General features: G+C 42.7%; 1 protein-coding gene across 12 annotated transcripts in view; it reads right to left on the reverse strand.

Annotated features, from left to right (window-relative positions):
- The window catches only part of LOC110988645 (uncharacterized), a 62,847-nt gene that overhangs the window by 25,426 nt on the left and 19,504 nt on the right, over window positions 1-17,917 (reverse strand). For all 12 annotated transcript variants that reach the window (XM_022252496.2, XM_022252565.2, XM_022252656.2 and 9 more), the window contains exons 3-6: window positions 14,192-14,245; window positions 8,585-9,902; window positions 5,819-6,071; window positions 3,234-3,449 (exon numbers count right to left, since the gene is read on the reverse strand). In XM_022252496.2, coding sequence (XP_022108188.2) covers window positions 3,234-3,449; window positions 5,819-6,071; window positions 8,585-9,902; window positions 14,192-14,245 — 1,841 coding nt within the window. The remainder of the gene's footprint in view (window positions 1-3,233; window positions 3,450-5,818; window positions 6,072-8,584; window positions 9,903-14,191; window positions 14,246-17,917) is intronic.

Here is a 17,917-nt window from a genome sequence, read left to right on the forward strand (position 1 = left end):
CTGAAGAGTGTGCGTGTGAGTGCGGTGCCACCGCAGGTTAGGACGTCTTATCGGATTAGTCTATACAAAAAGCTTTCTTTCCTACATGGATACCAATGTGGTTTTAAGCAAATCAAAATCAAAATGAAAAGTGTGAAGCATGACATTGTCCTAAAACCTCGGTCAGAAGCAGTGCCAATTTAGATACGAAAAATAAATGTACATACATTGTACAGTAGGTACATGTACATTTACACTCTGTCAAAAGAACAGAGATTTTCAAAACAGTCAAACCTCGTTAACAAGAGCACTGCTTATACAAGATTCTGCTTATAACAAGAAAATCTTTAGGTCCCAATCCTTTGTTCGTCGTTGTTTTCATTCCTTATAATACAAGGTTCCTCCATAACAAGGTAATTTGTTAAGTCTGAAGGACCTCTCCTTGAAGAGGATCGACCGCACATTTTGGATGTATCACACGTAACCCCATACACTTGCACAAGTGGAACAGCAAAGATTAAAAGAAATATCATTTGTCAGTTGGTAACAGTAAGTCAATGTTCACACACTAAATATGGGGTCATAGGGAGTGGCTAGACATCTCGTCACGCAGAGGAAATTTGTCTGGGAGAGAACTAAAAATATAAGAGAGTCAGTGACCTCAACACGTACCAGCGTTCATTTATAAATATAGCTGCAATTGAAGTACGTGGCGACGCATCAAGTGATCAGGTGCTTTTATTTCTAAACCTGCACTCTTCATTTGCCCGAGGAAAACGGCTGTCAAATTCACTGGCCTCAAGTCACAGGTTGCTGTAATTTACTTGTGCAGGGCACTATGTTCAGCTGATTAAAGCATTTAATAGATTACTGTATGAGAGAGGTGGGTATATCCGTTCCTTCCTGGATACACTACAATTGCTGGGTATCGAACAAAAGACTCAAATGTCAAGTATATTGGTCAATTGTGCGAGCTAACGTTCACAAGGTACGAATTTCAAAATAAAAGTACAGTAGGACTAGAGACCGGAACAAAACGAAAGTTGGCCACCACATGTATATGTCGTCCTTTTCCATGTCAAAAGTTCTGGTCAAATACTAGGCATAAGTGATTAACCCTTTGATTTGAACTGTCAAATCCCTTCACAAAGTCCATCCATGTGTACAGAGAGCTAGAGACTGAGGATAAAGCAATCACAAGTTAAGCATCCTTTACAAAACTTACCAGCGGCGTACGATTCTCAACCAAGTACACCCTAACCAAGTCTGGCATAACTTGCGACTTTAAATCTGAGTCCATTTTACTGTGATCTTCTGTGCTGTGTGCCAAGTTCAAAAATACAAAGGCATTTACATGTACAACGACCCAGACAATTAAGCTGGGAGGACACAGTCATCAACAGGTGCCCAAGTTCAGAGTCCTCCTCGGTAAAACAACTGACGGCCAGGCATAATCAAGATGTCTGTCCTTCAGGAAATGCTCAAAACAGGATGGTCCGTCCTTTACGGGAGGCAATTTGTTCAAGACACCCCTTGCTGTTCTACTCATGCGGAGGTACTGTCGAGCTCCTGCAAACATTTACAGAGCATGCATGCATGTGCTGTACACTTGTTGGCATCGCACCATTTGTGTTGTGACCTTCACAACACAAGTTCGAGATTACGAAGTTAGCATTCATGCCTGATGTGCAAAATTTCCCCCACGCATATCCCCACGCTGGTCTGGTCTCATTCCGGTTTACCATAGACACTGGCGATGACAAACCCTTCCCTCCAAGTCAGGCATAATCCTATACTTTTGGTTGTTCCGATCCTCGGAGCACTGTGAGGCGAATGCAAACTGACACACTGTCATTCAGGGGGAATCGCTCCCATGTTTGTTTTGTGCGAAGGGGGCAAAGTCGTACGACTGGAGGACAGGAAGGAAGAGTAAAGGGCAGTAGGGGCGGAGATTGTACGGTATGTGGGATTTGGGGCAAGTCGACCGAGGGACCCTCATGGAGAGAGGAGATTAAAGTGATCACAAGCACTTGTGAGGGGACGGCACTTCACTAGATGACACAACAATTGATACAAATAGTACAGATGAAACTTGAGGGCGACAAAAGTTTTAAGGTCAATTGATGAGTCACAATGTACATTACAAAGTATACTTATGGCCTCACGTAATACAAATTATTGTAGAGTTGATCGGTCTTAACTTTATCAAAACTGAAATCCTCTGGTGTAGCTGATCCAAACTGCTACTGCCAATTGTACACTCAATACCTTCTGAAAGGAAACAAGCAATTATGATACAGCTGAATGGAACTAGCAAGGTCAACTTTTGTCAATGAAAAGTACCGTACTACTGTAGCCATGAACAAGAAAATTACTGTGAAATGGTACATTTTAATGGCAGCCTCACTGAAACCCCTGGAAAATAAACAATTCTATTTGCACGCAGTCACAAGTGAAACTTAAAAAAAAGAAGAAACCAAAAGTAACACCTAGAATATACACTACATTTTATTGTTTCTCAAGGTCAACGCATTCTGGGCTTCTAAAACATGTAGTGAAATGTTGAGACTCTTTCAGGATGGGAAGGCCTGATCTGTGAAGGATCATTTATGGTGGCTGAAAGCAATGACAACATTGGACACAACCGGCCAGTCACCGCGGCAACGCATCAACAACCCACAAGTATGACATCAGGATGAGGGTGGAACAGAAGCAGGTAGCCAAAAGTTGATATCAATCCGCCGCAATGCTCACACAGAGACCAATCAAACCAGATATCCGAGAGAAACTCCTGAGGACAGGATCACCTACACTCTGGACTGGATTAAAACAAGGACTGGCGTGGTGTTCTTTCACTACACAAGGACTGTCTCTGTGACTCACTCGTCCATGACCAGCCCTTTTGGGGGTGAGGGCTCTTTGAAGCCAGCACATTAACTCTTACTTGATACCCTGTACCTCATCAGTGTATCTGAAGAATTAGCTGCGGCTTCCTTGAGCCTCTCTCAAACTTTAGTCTTTTAAGATACTTGCTTGTCATCGGAAAACAAGTACCATTAACCATCTCAGGAATAAAGACAATTGGGAATATTTGCGGCTTAAAACTGACCTTGGAATATGCACATAGCATCTGTACAAACATGCACGTTTTTAAGTCCTTAAAACCGATCCTTGGTCTGAAACATTTTTCTCCTCCCGGCTAAGTTCCACTTAGCCGATGTTGACTACTTAATGCGTTCAGTGTGCACACCTACCTCGAGGAACGGATTGCTGCCGGCGGTCATGGTCCCGTTGCCCGTCCTACTCCCTCTCTTCAGAAGCTTCTCCTCCTCGTCGCACGCCCACTCCAGGGGCTTGGATTTGATGGACTGGTAGAACGTTTTGAGCATTTCTCGAGAGAAGTCTTCCCCCTCGTTCATCCTTTCTAGATTGGATATGAAGGCGCTCAGGGACATCTTCTTTGCAATGTTCTAAGTTTTGAAGAAGCAGAGGAGAGCACTCAACATTACTAAGGGCCAGTTAAATGCTCCTGCATGACCATGGACAATGTTCAAAAGACAAACTATCAACAGGAGTCAGAAAACATCCGTACTGATTGTCCAGTTGAATGCAGTACCAAATATACACGTACTATATGTACTGTACATGTACAATTGTACATGTACGAGTATATACTTGAAATCTTTACACCGGTTTATGTGCCCGGTGCAGTACATGTATATGTACATAGTATACAAATATACATGTACAGTCCTCTGTCTTGATCCAGGCCCTAATTAACTCTGATGGGGAGTCTTGTGGACTACAATAACATGTTTGTCCGTACACTATACTCAATGAAATGATTCAACTCACTCCTACTGCAGCTCCTAAAAAAACCCAAAACCCAAAATTAATCAAATTCTGAGCATACGCATGCATGACTTCAACTTATCAGCTTCTGGAAACGTTTCAGTTGCACAGTTGATGTGAAGCAAACAAATCACATTCCTCTTCCGAAACAATGTCATGCTGCCTCTGCTTGTCCATTACAACGAGGACTGCTAAAGAAATGATTCCAACCCCCCCCTCCCAAACTCCCCTTGCAGCTCACACGCATGAAAGGCTCGTTTGATTCGTGGTACTGTTCAAGACACGAGTATCTGGGCATCTACCGCATCGTGCACGCCACGCTATTGTCAGTTTATGATGCAGATCTGTCTTCAAACAGACTCAGAAATCTTCAATGACAGCTTGAATGGCAACCAATGAAAGCTTCCATCATGCACATGTGTCGCGCATGCTCCATCTTTGTTATAACCAGGTACAGTGTGTGTTTAGTATTTAGTGAAAGAGAATTTCCGACAACCAATTAAGGAATTTATGCTTGTCGTCTGGCTAAGCCAACTTTTTCATTCTACCGGTTTGTCCCACCAAGAAACATGAAATAAAACCAAAAAAATAAAGCCTTGGTTCAGTGTGTTGGGTTTCCATGGCAATAAAAGTGACCACAAAAGACACGTCATTTTATGAACATGAATGTGCGTGAATATGTATGGTGATCACATTTTCATCAAATTCCACTTGTCTCCCACCTGAGCAAGGCGAGTATAGTCGCACTACAAATGCACAACTACATGTAAAGCCCACGAGAATTGTTTACACTGAAAAGCAGGCTTTTCATTAAAAAAGAAATCCTCCACTTTTGAAATGTGATGCACCACACTGGATCTTCTGCCAGCCGGGAGATCACCCTTAGAGATAAAATGTCAGCCGCGTGGGCATGTACATGTAATCCTGGTGAAGCCGTGGCTTAATAGTAGGGTTACATGCAGAATGTGCAAAGGCAGATTCAAACCGACCTCCTGCGTCTTCCAAAATCCAATTTATTCTGCCAAAACTCCAGGGAGAGAAGGGGACTGAGAGGGCAGAAGGAATGGAGGCTAACCAGGAGTGACGGGCCAGTAATCGAGAGGCAGTTGGCTTTCATTCCGTTCAATCTTGAGGAATTAACGAATCAAATCTGCTTACTGAGCTCTGGGGAAGCCTTGGAACTACACACAAAAAGGAACGATCATCAAACTTGGCTTTTGAATAATACAATGCTTGCATTTGCATGTACATGTACATGTACAAACCAGGTGAAGTAAACTTAAGAAAATTATTTGTCTTTCTGAGTTTGAAAGGGTACACTCTAATCCCCCAAGTTGATTTTGATATTCAGTGTTTACCTTACAGCCTCTTGAAATATTCCTGAAGATTTTGACAAAGGATATGTTGAACGTTTGTTGAAAATAACAAAATGGCTGACACATTTTAAGATTCCATGGAACATAATCACGCTTGATCCCACATAAAGGTGTAGGATTCAGCTACCTACATGTACACGTACGTCGTACATGTACGACCCCCAACTACAATGGAACAGCGCTGTCCAAGCAAGCCATAGTGGAAGAAAAAGTTCAAGCACTGCAGATTATCTCTCGACCACATAATTTTACTACGCCACGTTTTAACGGAGGCTTCTATCCTGGCCAGATAAGGCACAGCAGCAAGGATCAAGCATTTCAAGACGGCCTCATGACTGCACATAGATGTGCGTACCGGTACATGTGGTTTTGCCTGCTGAAACTGCTCTTGATGAATTACTCCCCAGACAAGGAGCAACAAGGCAGTTCCACCACATCACTCTCAAACAAAATTACAGTTCAGAACGTGCACGTAGGTGCGCATAAATACTTCACTATACCCCATGGGCACGTATCTGCATAATACGCAAAACTGTCAAAGTTCCTGCAAGACAGCCCGACGCGACAAGGTGTCGGCTACCCAAGAGCGCCAAATGACACGTGCACCGTACCTGTCCATGGAGATCGGTGTTGAGAAGCATCAACGCGCAGGTCAGGGCATTCACGGCGTCCACTGATCGGAACTCTATCTCGTTGCACTGCTGGTACCGCGTGGAGAAGTGGAGCAGCACCCGTTCCCTCTCCTGCGTCTCGCCGGACACGGCGATCTTGGCCAGGAATTTGCGCAGCGCAATATCCAGGGGGAGGTTGGTGAAGTCAAAGTAGGTGACATATTCCTCGGCCACTAGCTTGCTAAAGTCATTCCTGAGAAATAAAGACCAGACGAGTGAAACGCATTCTAATTTACAATGTACCGGTATAAGGCATGCTTTAAGTTCATCTCTTAACAACTTTTCCCTAACATGCAGCAGGTGTTACAAGAATTTGTATGCCAGACGAGAGCTAAGGCTGAGGTATGAAACACATACATGTGCACATGTACATGTTTCGTACATCCATTTACATACCATGTTCTTGTTTCTCTCTATATATTAAATATCCAGTGCCTCGCAAACTTCACCTGTCAACCTGGCAACATAAAGGCCAACGTGGGTACCTTTCATTTTCAAAAAGGATTTCCCCCCCCCTTCCCATTACGTGTACATCACTTCCATTCATCCATCCATCCATATCTGGCTGTAGCAATGTTTATTCACTGGTCTACATGTACGGGTACCTGCATTGCCCTTTTGCCCTTCTTATAATACAAAACAACCCGGATATCCGCAGTCTGCCTCCTTGTTTGATGCACCCACTCTACCAGTATCTTCCCACCTGCTGCCTATTTGTCTATCTGCCTGTCCTGGCATCTACATGTGTACAACCCAATGTTTGTTTGTTTGTCGATCCATCTACCTGTACATCTGTGTGTCTTCCCTGACAGAGGACTATAGGCCTTCCCATAGGCACATTAAGCCATCTCAGGGTGACCAATCTGTCTCTGTATTGTGAGTGCCAATCCATATTATAGGTTTACAAGTGCATGTATCCAAATCATTTTTCATAACCGCAAGGTGAGGTCTGGAGTGAATGAGGTACGGCTCAGGAGCTAGACCAATCCATGCTGACCCCCTCTACTGCACTTAAGTTAAATCACAAAATTGACGAGTGAGTAAATCCGACGTGTCTCCCCTTCCCCCCCAACCAATTGAACAGATCGTGGTGGGTTGAGGCTGAGAATTGCAGCCTGAGAAAATAATTAACAAGTTGAAGCGCTTGGCCATTTGGGCCCTCTGCCCCCTGGATTGGAGGGAGGCCATTCCCCCCCCCCCCACTGAGCACTTGAAACTTGAGGAGAGATGGATATCTCAGGAAGGGGAAGGTTGGGGAAAATAGACTGGTCCAAGGGCATGAGAAGGTAGAGAATGCAGGTAGGATGGAGAGAGAGAGAGTTGTAAGGACAAACTGCTTTCCTTTGGAAAGATTAAAGAATTGTCTCTCAGTTAAAGTTTTAAAATTCCTTGTTGATTTCGATTTGAGCGTACAACTGTAGCTCTTCTGTGGTACAGTGGAAGTCAATGAAAATGTTATTTTTATTCACAAGGACCGGTGCATGTGAATGTGTAAACAAGGGTTAGTACAGATGAAAGGAATCCACAGAAGTTCAATCAGACGTTTAAAAATCATACAAAGTCCATTCATGAGTTTTATACATATGAAGCATTCATTTTTAAACAGTAAGATTGCCAAAGATATACCGTACTTAGAGTCTGGGAGGTATTCAATTTTAACTATGGGCTTTGCCCTTGCACTGACATACAAATGGTGAGATTTACGTGTACAATTCCTTTCAAAGCAACGCATGAGTGTCTGTTGGCAGAGAATCCACCCAAAAATTGTTGAAAGGAAAATGCGCGGGTATAACAAAGCTGTGAACCAAAGCCCCTTCTTTCATGGTCTGAAACTGGCTGTTAAATTCACAAGTCCACGGTGATGGCTTTGACGTAATACAATGTACATGTACGTGCACATACATGTACATGTGTACCATACACCGGTACCGCTCTATCTTCCGGTACTTGGTTGATTGGCCTTCTTGTGGTCACACTTAGAGATGACTTGATTTGATTAGGTTAGATTGGGAGGGCTGCGTTTGAAGGTGACTCCTTATTCCTGATACTTTGTTATTTTGCGTCTGTAAACGGAGTCCTCGAGGAAGGAAATTGACGCAAGTTGTGAAAATCAATGCTGCTCAAGTCATATGGTAAATGTACGGTATGCAGATGTAAGGTAAAAGTGGTCTGAAATGATCAGTCCCCACATTTTTAGGAACCACTCCTATATCCGTAACACGAGATTTTTCCAACCAGTTTTTCTGGTGGTTATGAGCCCACACATGCACGTGTGGGTATGTGTTTAACTGTAACATTCTTTGGCAACACAATGCAAACCCAGCAAATGATATTCACTTTGAAAAGATATATGTAATTTACCTGTACTAGGTCATGTATACATGAACTTGGTATATTTTTATTTGGGGGAATCGGCAAAACACTTTTTCAAACTTACAGTGTATGCATGTAATTTTGCAAAATATACATGTACATGTACGTAGGATGTTCATGTGGCTCGGTCTAACAGTTTGACATTTTAAGCTCAATGCATAAAGAGAGCTTTTCTACATGCCTGGCAAGTAGGATTTTTCAAATCAGCAGTGCATTCCTGTGGGCATCAGCCACATGGTATCAATGATGTTTGTCGCTCACTCCTCTGTATTTTGCTGCTGCAAGGAAAGGGTTGCGTTTACAGAGAGAACAGATTCATACTTTCCAGCTTACCTTTTACTTAAATGTTTAGCTACATCCGATCTCTTGAATCCGTCCAACAGGAATAATCGTTTGGCTAATCGTTGGGCCGATGGTACATCCAGATTCTTGCTACCAGCTTGAAGAGCGTTCCCTAGACTGTCCATGTCCAAACACTCTGACTCTTCGGAATTCACGCTGTGATCGCTGGACGTCCGAGAACCCATCCCGCCAGTCCACGGCTCCATGGCATCACTCCCGTGATGCACCAGGGTGGTTGCCTGACGCGGCTCAGTTGGCTGCTGCTCATCCGGGGGGTTCTCCATCGACTTACTCGCGTCGGCATCCAAGTTTGTCTGAGATGACTGGGAATGGGAGAAGTTGGAGCACTGTTTGGCGACAGACGACGTGCTTGCATATCCCGAGTCGTACGTTACACTGTCTGTTTCCTTCTCTCCCGCCAACGAAAGGTCAACCTGTGTAGCGCGCTCGGCTGCATCCTTACCAGTAGGGTGCTTTGAGGCTGCTGCAAGTCTGTGAGTTCTGAGGGGTGAGTCTGCGAGTGGTCCCTCTGAGGGACAAGAGCTAGCTTGGGAGGACAACTCACTTTGGGATGACTCGCTCTCAGCCAGTGACACCATGGGCATTTTACTAACATTCCTATTGATGTCGTTATGCCTCAAATCAGATTCCTGGTCTGCATGTTTGCAATTGGGACTGCTGTGAAGCTGCCCGTCCATCACATCAGTCATCTCCTGATCGGGCAAAGTCCGCGCAATCAGGGAAGAGTCCTCCCGGTGGATTTGCGCCACAGTCGTCATAACCTGCACAGATGGAATGTCTGAAACACTTGAATCCGAGCTGAATGAATATGCATTAGCTGCGTATACCTGCCTTGCGCTTGGCATATCCCGATCGCGTAACTGATCCCTGCCAATCCCGTTGATGGGGGCACCACCGGTTAGCCTGTGATCTGAAGGATGAATATTGTTTGTTTTCACAGGAGACGGCAGGTCACTGTCAGGAGTCTCAACAATTATCACGCCACCACTCTTGCATTGTTTCACGTCCACATCGCCCAATTCTCCTGAACTAGAATCCAGCTTCGTTGACTCCAGACTCACACTGCTCTGTCCATTTTCAGGCCTGCTGTCATCTGTTTGGCCATTGGGTGTCGCTGGGGGCGACGGCTGGGTCGGACCAGGTCGGACTGGTGAGGAGTCCTTAATCTTCTGCTGCTTGTGTTTGGGGCTGGCGTGACCAATGGTCTTCACTCGGATCTTGGGGTTGGATCCGGGAGGATTTTCCAGTGGTTCCAAGAACTTTAGAACTCTCGATTTCGTCTCAGCATCTGTAGAAAAATCAGACAACTGTTACAGCTAACATCTTGGTAACAACTAAAAAGCCCCAAAATATACCAATAAAACAAGGACTGCATAACAGTTTTTGTCTTTACTGAAATTCACATCTGTAAAATAATGTCAAAAAATTAGGATTTTTAAAGAAAATGTGGCACACTGATGTATCCAGGGTTTCCTTACGGAAAAGTTATGCATTGTACATTGTCCCTTTACACACCTGTAGTGAATCTACCGTACCTCACAGAGGCATCATCAGAGGCAATTTCTTTGACGCCATTGAAATACTCCCCCCAGGCAAATTGATTGCTCTTTGCAAAGGAGGAATGGCCTTGCCGCTTCAGGAACAAAGTTCCCACCCTGGTGAAGTGTAATTCAGAGAATGCCTCTCTTGGCAAATTCGTCCCAGTAAGATCTGTACCAAAAGCAGGACAAGTATTTGGCACACTCTACGGTGTACACATGAACATACGGTCAAAGACTCGATCACAATATCATAAAATTGAAAGGGAAAGGCATCAATAAAAATGTAGGTTTCCTTTAAACACTCCGTAACAGTTTCAGAGTATGTTTTTGATTTAAAACATCCACGTACAAAGAGAGTGTCTTTGTGTCTTAGTTTTCTCGCTCTACATACAAACAGGAACTGGAAGAGACATATATGAAAGTTTTTAAGATAGAGACATAGAGACCGTTCCGGTTTTTTTTTTCATTTTTGCAAGCACGGTACATTGTAGTTTTCATGAACTGAGAAAAGTACTGGGCAGTGAGAAGAAGTGAAAAATGCAAAACTCACAAAAGAGCCAAAGATCTACGACAGACAAGAAATAGTATCAATCTGAATGACATGAGAACTGTCGCATGCTGTGTCCACAATAACACTGGTTCCTCTCAGTAGGAAACTCAAGCGACCCCACTAATGAGGTTAGGGTCAAACTAATTTACCCATGACCTTTGGCTTCTCCGTTTGAAACTGACCAACAAACAGGGAGAAAAACTTCAAATACCTACTTGTACCGCTGGTACATTTCCTGCTTTTGGGTACAAACTCCCCACAGCTGGACCCACTTATCGGTAATTGTTTAATAATCCATGGTCAATGTGTAAGGAAATTTTGTCAGATTTGCACCTTTCTTTGGGACTTACAGAAAATAGATTAATAGAAATATACAGAAGTAAATGATACACAAGACACCAGGAAGTCTAGGGACATGAACAGTGCATGTACAGTACCATACTTGGACTCAGGCATGTACCGGTACATGTACATATACATATTCTAAAGGTTTATGTATTTCAGACAAAATGTGACTCGCCCTGAAAAGAATCTTTGCTGATGGAAATCAATTTAAGAGCCGTTCACACATTTCACTTATTATACAATGTCCATTTTCATCAGACTGTCATCAACATGAGTGATACACATGTACAAACACAAAAGACTTAACTTGCTATTTCTCATGCAAACTGAGTCAAATGACTGAAAAATGGCCCGAGGACCCATTTTCACAGAGCAAGTCACATACACGTAAATGCATGGTACATGTACATGCATGATGTGTAATATCTAATGGTAAGACAGCTTGAGTAAGATTGAGCCCTTCTGGCTGTGCCCTCGCAGACACTCGGGATATACACGTGCACAATACATGTGCCCGGTCCTAAATAAACAGCAGTGAGGAGATATTCTTATCTATACCTTGTATCCCGATGGTGCTCACCACTGCAGAAAATGCATTCCTCCATCAATCACAACCAAATCCACCTTGTTGAAACAACACACTCACCGGTACATTTTGTAGCACGCCATCAGGTAGAGTGACCAAACTCTATCAGTATGCACACACATTGCCCCTAGACAACTTTCAACCACAGAGACACCAAAGCTGGCAGACCGGAATGGTGCCCTGAAGTCAACTACCGGTACATACATGTACATGTACATTTACAATGTATGTACATGTACATTGTACATGTACTGTACGGTACAGTACACCAACAGAAATCTGCTAAATCTTGAACTTATCAAATCAAAGTTCACTGAACCTCTGTGAACACAATGATCGGTCACAAGTACCGGGCTTGTGCACTCTCATCACGGTGGGTGATGGTGTTTCATACCAGTAGGAAATTGATAAACAGGTAATCAATACATCAATAATCAAACACGCTGTTGGCAAACACTTCTTACCATCCATTTTCCAAATAAAATTGTTCTGGTACGTGACTCAACCTATAAAGCACAAAGCCATCAACCCAAAACTGCTGATACAACATGTTCATCAACAGCTGTACATGTACCACACATGTACAATGTACATGTGATACCTTTACCTGCATCATGGTGAACACAACACTACATTGGAGTGTACATACAATATGGATGTTTTTCATAGACAGGAAACAATAGGTGGTGTCATTAGCTTTCGCTTCTTTTGCTTTTGGAAAAAGGTACTTCTGCTGATGAGATAATAACGAGGTCATTAACAGCATGACCAATTGGCCCCCCATAAAGCAAACTGTAGCAAGGACTGAGAGGTCAGGTCACCTGCCAGGAAACAGGTGCTTCTGAATGGTTTGTGAAGTCCCGTGCGGCAGCGTAGTGATGATGAAATTCCAGATCTTTCTACAAACTACTGGTATATCTATAGATGCTTTGCTACCGCCTTATGTCAGGCAGAGATTCAGGCTTGCAGCAAGTCATTTTCAAAGGTTATGCTCCCGGCACCCAATCTCTATCATCATCATGGCCTTGGCAATATCTCGAATGTGTCCATTAATCAAGGGAGTCGCATGCCTACTCGGGAAAATGTCATCTGCAGACCAGCATCACAAAGCCCCGTCAAAAGGCTGCCACCGTGATGATTCCTGCATGGTTTGCAGTGGCAAACCACCCGTGCAATATGAAACGGTTGATAGACATGGCCACAAGCAGTTATCAAGGCTTAGTCCATGTGAAAGCTGCAAGTCATAATATCACGTACACATGTACATGAACATGTATGCCAACTACATGTACATCATGTATGCCAACTACATGTACATGTACATGTATGCCAACTACATGTACATGTATGCCAACTACATGTACATGTATGCCAACTACATGAACATGTATGCCAACTACATGTAAATGTATGCCAACTACATGTACATGTAAATGTATGCCAACTACATGTACATGTAAATGTATGCCAACTACATGTACACGTATGCCAACTACATGTACACGTATGCCAACTACATGTACACGTACGCCAACTACATGTACATGTACGCCAACTACATGTACATGTATGCCAACTACATGTACATGTACATGTATGCCAACTACCGGTACATGTACACAAACCTGTAACAAAACCTGCACGTATGTACATGTATATGTGCAAGCAAAGGTACATGTAGATAGGAGACTTTGTTCACTTCTGATGGATTACTAAACAAAAATACCTCTTTTAAGAGATGGCTGTCCCTTTGCACTTACATATTTTCACATTTTTTGAAGAATTATAACTATAAAGATGAACAAAGAATTTGACTGGAGCGGGCTTTGAACCTGCGACGTCCAGGATACCGTAGCGGTGCTGTACCAACTGAGCTGTCCAGCCCTACATGTATGTTTAGAGTTATTTGTAAGCACATCGTCAGTTCCCTACTAAATGTAGTACATGTACATGTAGGTATAGTTTGTTTCTTTTTAAAGAGTTGGGAATTCCTGGCATTATCTATCACTTTCGGCTGAATTATTGTAAATTTTGCGGATTACAAAATCACACAATGACATCATCCTAATTAATGTATGTACTTCAGATGTACATGTACCGGTATGTCATCTGATGAGAGACATATTTCATCGACCCATAAGCATTCATCAGCACCGCACGCACCCTTACATGTATACGTGTATGGTTTCAGAAATTCTCACTGGATGACATCATGACATGACAACATTTTCCAGATACTAATCAACTTAGGCACTCCACAATGGCTGGCTGCGAAGAGTTACAGAAATGCTGGTGAGCAGAGTTTCATGGAATTCATGTCGCACTGCTACATAATTCTATAAAAGTGTATTTCTACCAAAATAAATAAATTTTAAAAACTCCACAGGAATGAAAACATACATATGCATATTACAAGTTTTAAAAAAGTTTGATTACTAACAGTAATGTGGCTGGTTCTTGAGTTGTCACAAATGCAATGAACTGTGAACAAATGGATTATCATCATAAGTCTGAATTCATAAATTTATGCCAGTAACAAAGTGCTTTCAACCTACCTTCTTTGACTTTCAGGATGAGATCGTCTGGGGAACGCATCAAACTGGTGACAACTGAAGCAAAGAGGACACAGGAAACGAGAGTGAGATGTCTAGGGAGTTATAATACAGGTCTTATGCTGTACGCGTACATAAGGAAAGATCGTACGTACTGTACATGTTAAGCATGTACCGGTAGTGTACATGAAGAGATAAATGTACATGTACATGTATACATACTCTACATGTGGTTGATGATGTCTCACAAGTGAAACCTCTGCAAGATTTTGTGCCCTATATCCAGACATCATAGAGAGGCACATGTGCCTCTATATTTCAGTTTTAAAGATTTTGTGTTTGAATTTTCATGGCACTTGTGCATGTACAATGTACATGTACACCGTGCACGTTCACATAATTTTTTAGAGAGGAGTTTGAAGCTAACCAACGCAGAGTTGCAGCAAAACATCTTGAGGAAAGTCGCAAAACTGTCAACTGCACAAAATACAGGTGATTCACGATACGTTGCCACCCAGGGGCCATTTCTCAAGTTTATGCAACAGAAAAGCATGGCCGACTCGCCGCAATATGCATTCGAGTGAATCTCAGGAGACAACTTGAGGAAATGTTTTTAATTGACCGGGGAATTCCTTGCCTCTCACAACCAATCCAACATATTAAGTAACACTGATACCGGAACTCGAACATCTCTAACCAAACACTGAGAACAAATTAGGTTCCCCACACACAGCACATACGGTACAGTGCACGGTCAACCGTTTCCCCACAATATACTTCAATACAAGCCTCTCCATGGCAGTCTCTGGCACATTGCATCGTGAATTGCCCGCATCAAGGGATACTCCCAAGTACATTAACATACAGATACCGGTGCGTACATGTACAACTGCAGCTCCAAGTTATCTGCAGGGTATTTATTGCCCACAAATTTACTTTAAATTTCGCTTATAGTATTCATGAAAGGTGAAGTTTCAAACAGAAAGAACCTGCACTAAAGCAATAGAAAAGGGTCAGACCGGGGAGGTGCATGGCCTGAAACTGGATACCACCACATGTTCACGTACGCTGTGCTTCTTCCTTTGGCCTTAAAGATCGGGGCACCGATGAGTTACTGGAAACGTGAGGAGGACAGATATGAAAATGCAGGATACAGGATGATGAAATGTGGGAACAAGAGCCAACAGGAGACTTCTCATGACAAAACAATATGCAAGTAGTGTTTTTAAAGATGTGCCCTTCGGTGCTTTTAAAAATAAAATCCACAGATGTCTACACCTCAAAGTCTGTTACACAGTACATGTACACGTATAGTACCTGCGTCAAGTTTTATGTGAGAATCAGTACCAGAAAGTGTCTGTATTGTTTACTACACAATCTGACTTGTTTGTTATACTCATCAATAATGAGACACCTTCAGGTATGGTAAAACTGATATAAATTGACTGAAAACGATTTTTTTTACCTTAAAAAAAAAATTAACATTAGAATCAACGAATGGAAACAATTTGTGCCACTTTCGGTGGCCCAGCTGTGGAATCATCAGAAATAATGCACATCCCCAGACAAAACAAAAGCGGGAGCATTGCTTAACCCCTTCGCGCCGGGAGACGGTAAGAGCCACCGTAAAAATTGAGATTCTCAACCCGCTTTTCAGCTATTATTCTCCGCCCACGCTCGAGCGAACACGATGAAAGAAGGCAGACCCTGGCTCTTGTATATATGGTGATTGGCCTTTGTGTGTAGCCCAGAAATGAAAAGACCGAATTTGCATCATAATCACCAGCTTCACAATAGTCACCACTTTGAAAAGAGGCAACGGGAATGTGGAAGCGTGAGTAGAGCCGCATGCCACCGAACAATGAGCCTTTTCACTGTGTAATTCAAAGCGTGCAGAACACGCAGGGCCACAAACCAAGAATTTACGGTTTGGCAGGTGACCTTCATGGCCAAGTGAGGCTGGAATTCTTGGAGTCGGCTTTCGGAAAAAAATTCCCGTCGTCAAGGGGTTAACTCAAAATTCAGACACCTCAAACTTTTCATCCGTTCCAACGAGTTTTGACTTTACAAGAGTTTACTGCACACCGTAGACTGAACAGTAAACGTACAGGTACCGTAGGCACAATTTTACGCAACGTGATTATCCAATGCAAAGCAACTATCAGACGAGACAAGTTGTCAAGTGTTCCCTCACAATACGCCTCAATGGTACACGTACATGTATGTAAGTACATAAGAGGAAGTAAGTATTCTCCTGGGACTGTCATTATTCTGTCCATCAGAGCAACAACAAATGAAGCTAGCAAATGTGACCGGACGGTACATACATGTATGTATCAAACGACCGCCAAGTACCCAGGAGGGATGCCCGCCAAAAAAAACAAGGAAACCTGAATCTAGACAGGGAGTATGAAAAAACACCATTGGACAATTGCAAATGGAAACTGTCCTGAAGGGAAGAAGGAGTTTTGAGTTCCTTTTAGACAAACAACTCGCAAGTGGACACTGGAGGAAACCCACAGGGAAACACCGGTGTTAAATGTGCAGAGGGGAGGTCCTGGACACTGGATGAACAAAACGTGGTAAACTCGGGCACACTGAACATGTGTCTCTTTTTGATTATCTCAAAAACGTTACAAATCGCCAACACAAAGTAAATCAATTTCGTGCGCGCACAATGTACCGGCATTAGTCTAAACACTGATGTTGGGGGCATTCAAAATTTCTTGTTTCAATTCAATTTTCCAAAATAAAGTTGATGGAAGCAGAAAGGAAAAAATCACCATGCAATTAGGAAGAAGGAACACATTTATTTGGACTGTTAGCAAAACGAACACACCAGATTACATCAATCAAGCGTCAGACCTGGGCAAAAAATGGGTTCCACATAAGCATTATAGAAATCTGTGAACGTTTACGGAACACTTCATTTGAACGAGTAAATGTCACGTGTACAAACACGCCACTGACTTACCAGGCATACATGTACAAAAACAACAGCAACCTTTGTGGTATTTATACATGTACAAATACATGTACATGCATGTCCACAGCCAGGGAATGGGTTAAGCATGCATTTTGACCCATCAGATGCATTTGCTAACGTACCGGATGTACATTTATACCATATGGTGTTTACTGGTATAGTCCTTGAGCATGAGATTGTTGAGTTCTTCCATATGCGTACTGTACCAACATTCCTGATAAAACTGCGGTCTGTTAATTCAAAACATGTACCGATAACGATTCGACAATGAGAGTGCAGGTCTATGTACATACATAAGGTGCCAGTCCATTACCGTAAGTACATGCACCAGAAGAAACTTTTTGAAAATTTGTTTAAATTTCTAATGTATATGGACATGTCCGAGTACTGTATTACACTGTAGACAGGGACACCACCCTTGACACACCAGTACATTCTTGAAACTGCCAATATCTATTGAATGTATATGTAGGTTAACCGAGTGTTTATATTCCAAAGGGGTTCGATTAATCTAATCCTTAAAGTGCATACCTAATAAGCCATTTGCGAGTTAGATTTGAATAAAATCTGGTACACTGAGTTATCTGATTGCACATTAGCATAACAATTTGAATTCCCCAGACTAAAGACACTGTTGCTATACCTCATGATTCAGGGCAAGCTTTCGCATAGCAACCACCATCTCTGGAATGGACTGGTTCCTTTGTGCCGTTCTTATCCATTGAGAATAGTGTATTGTTGCA

Source organism: Acanthaster planci, linkage group LG19 (genome assembly GCF_054643075.1).
Source record: "Acanthaster planci isolate LZ-2023a linkage group LG19, COTS_SCS, whole genome shotgun sequence".
Classification (NCBI taxonomy): Eukaryota; Metazoa; Echinodermata; class Asteroidea; order Valvatida; family Acanthasteridae; genus Acanthaster; species Acanthaster planci.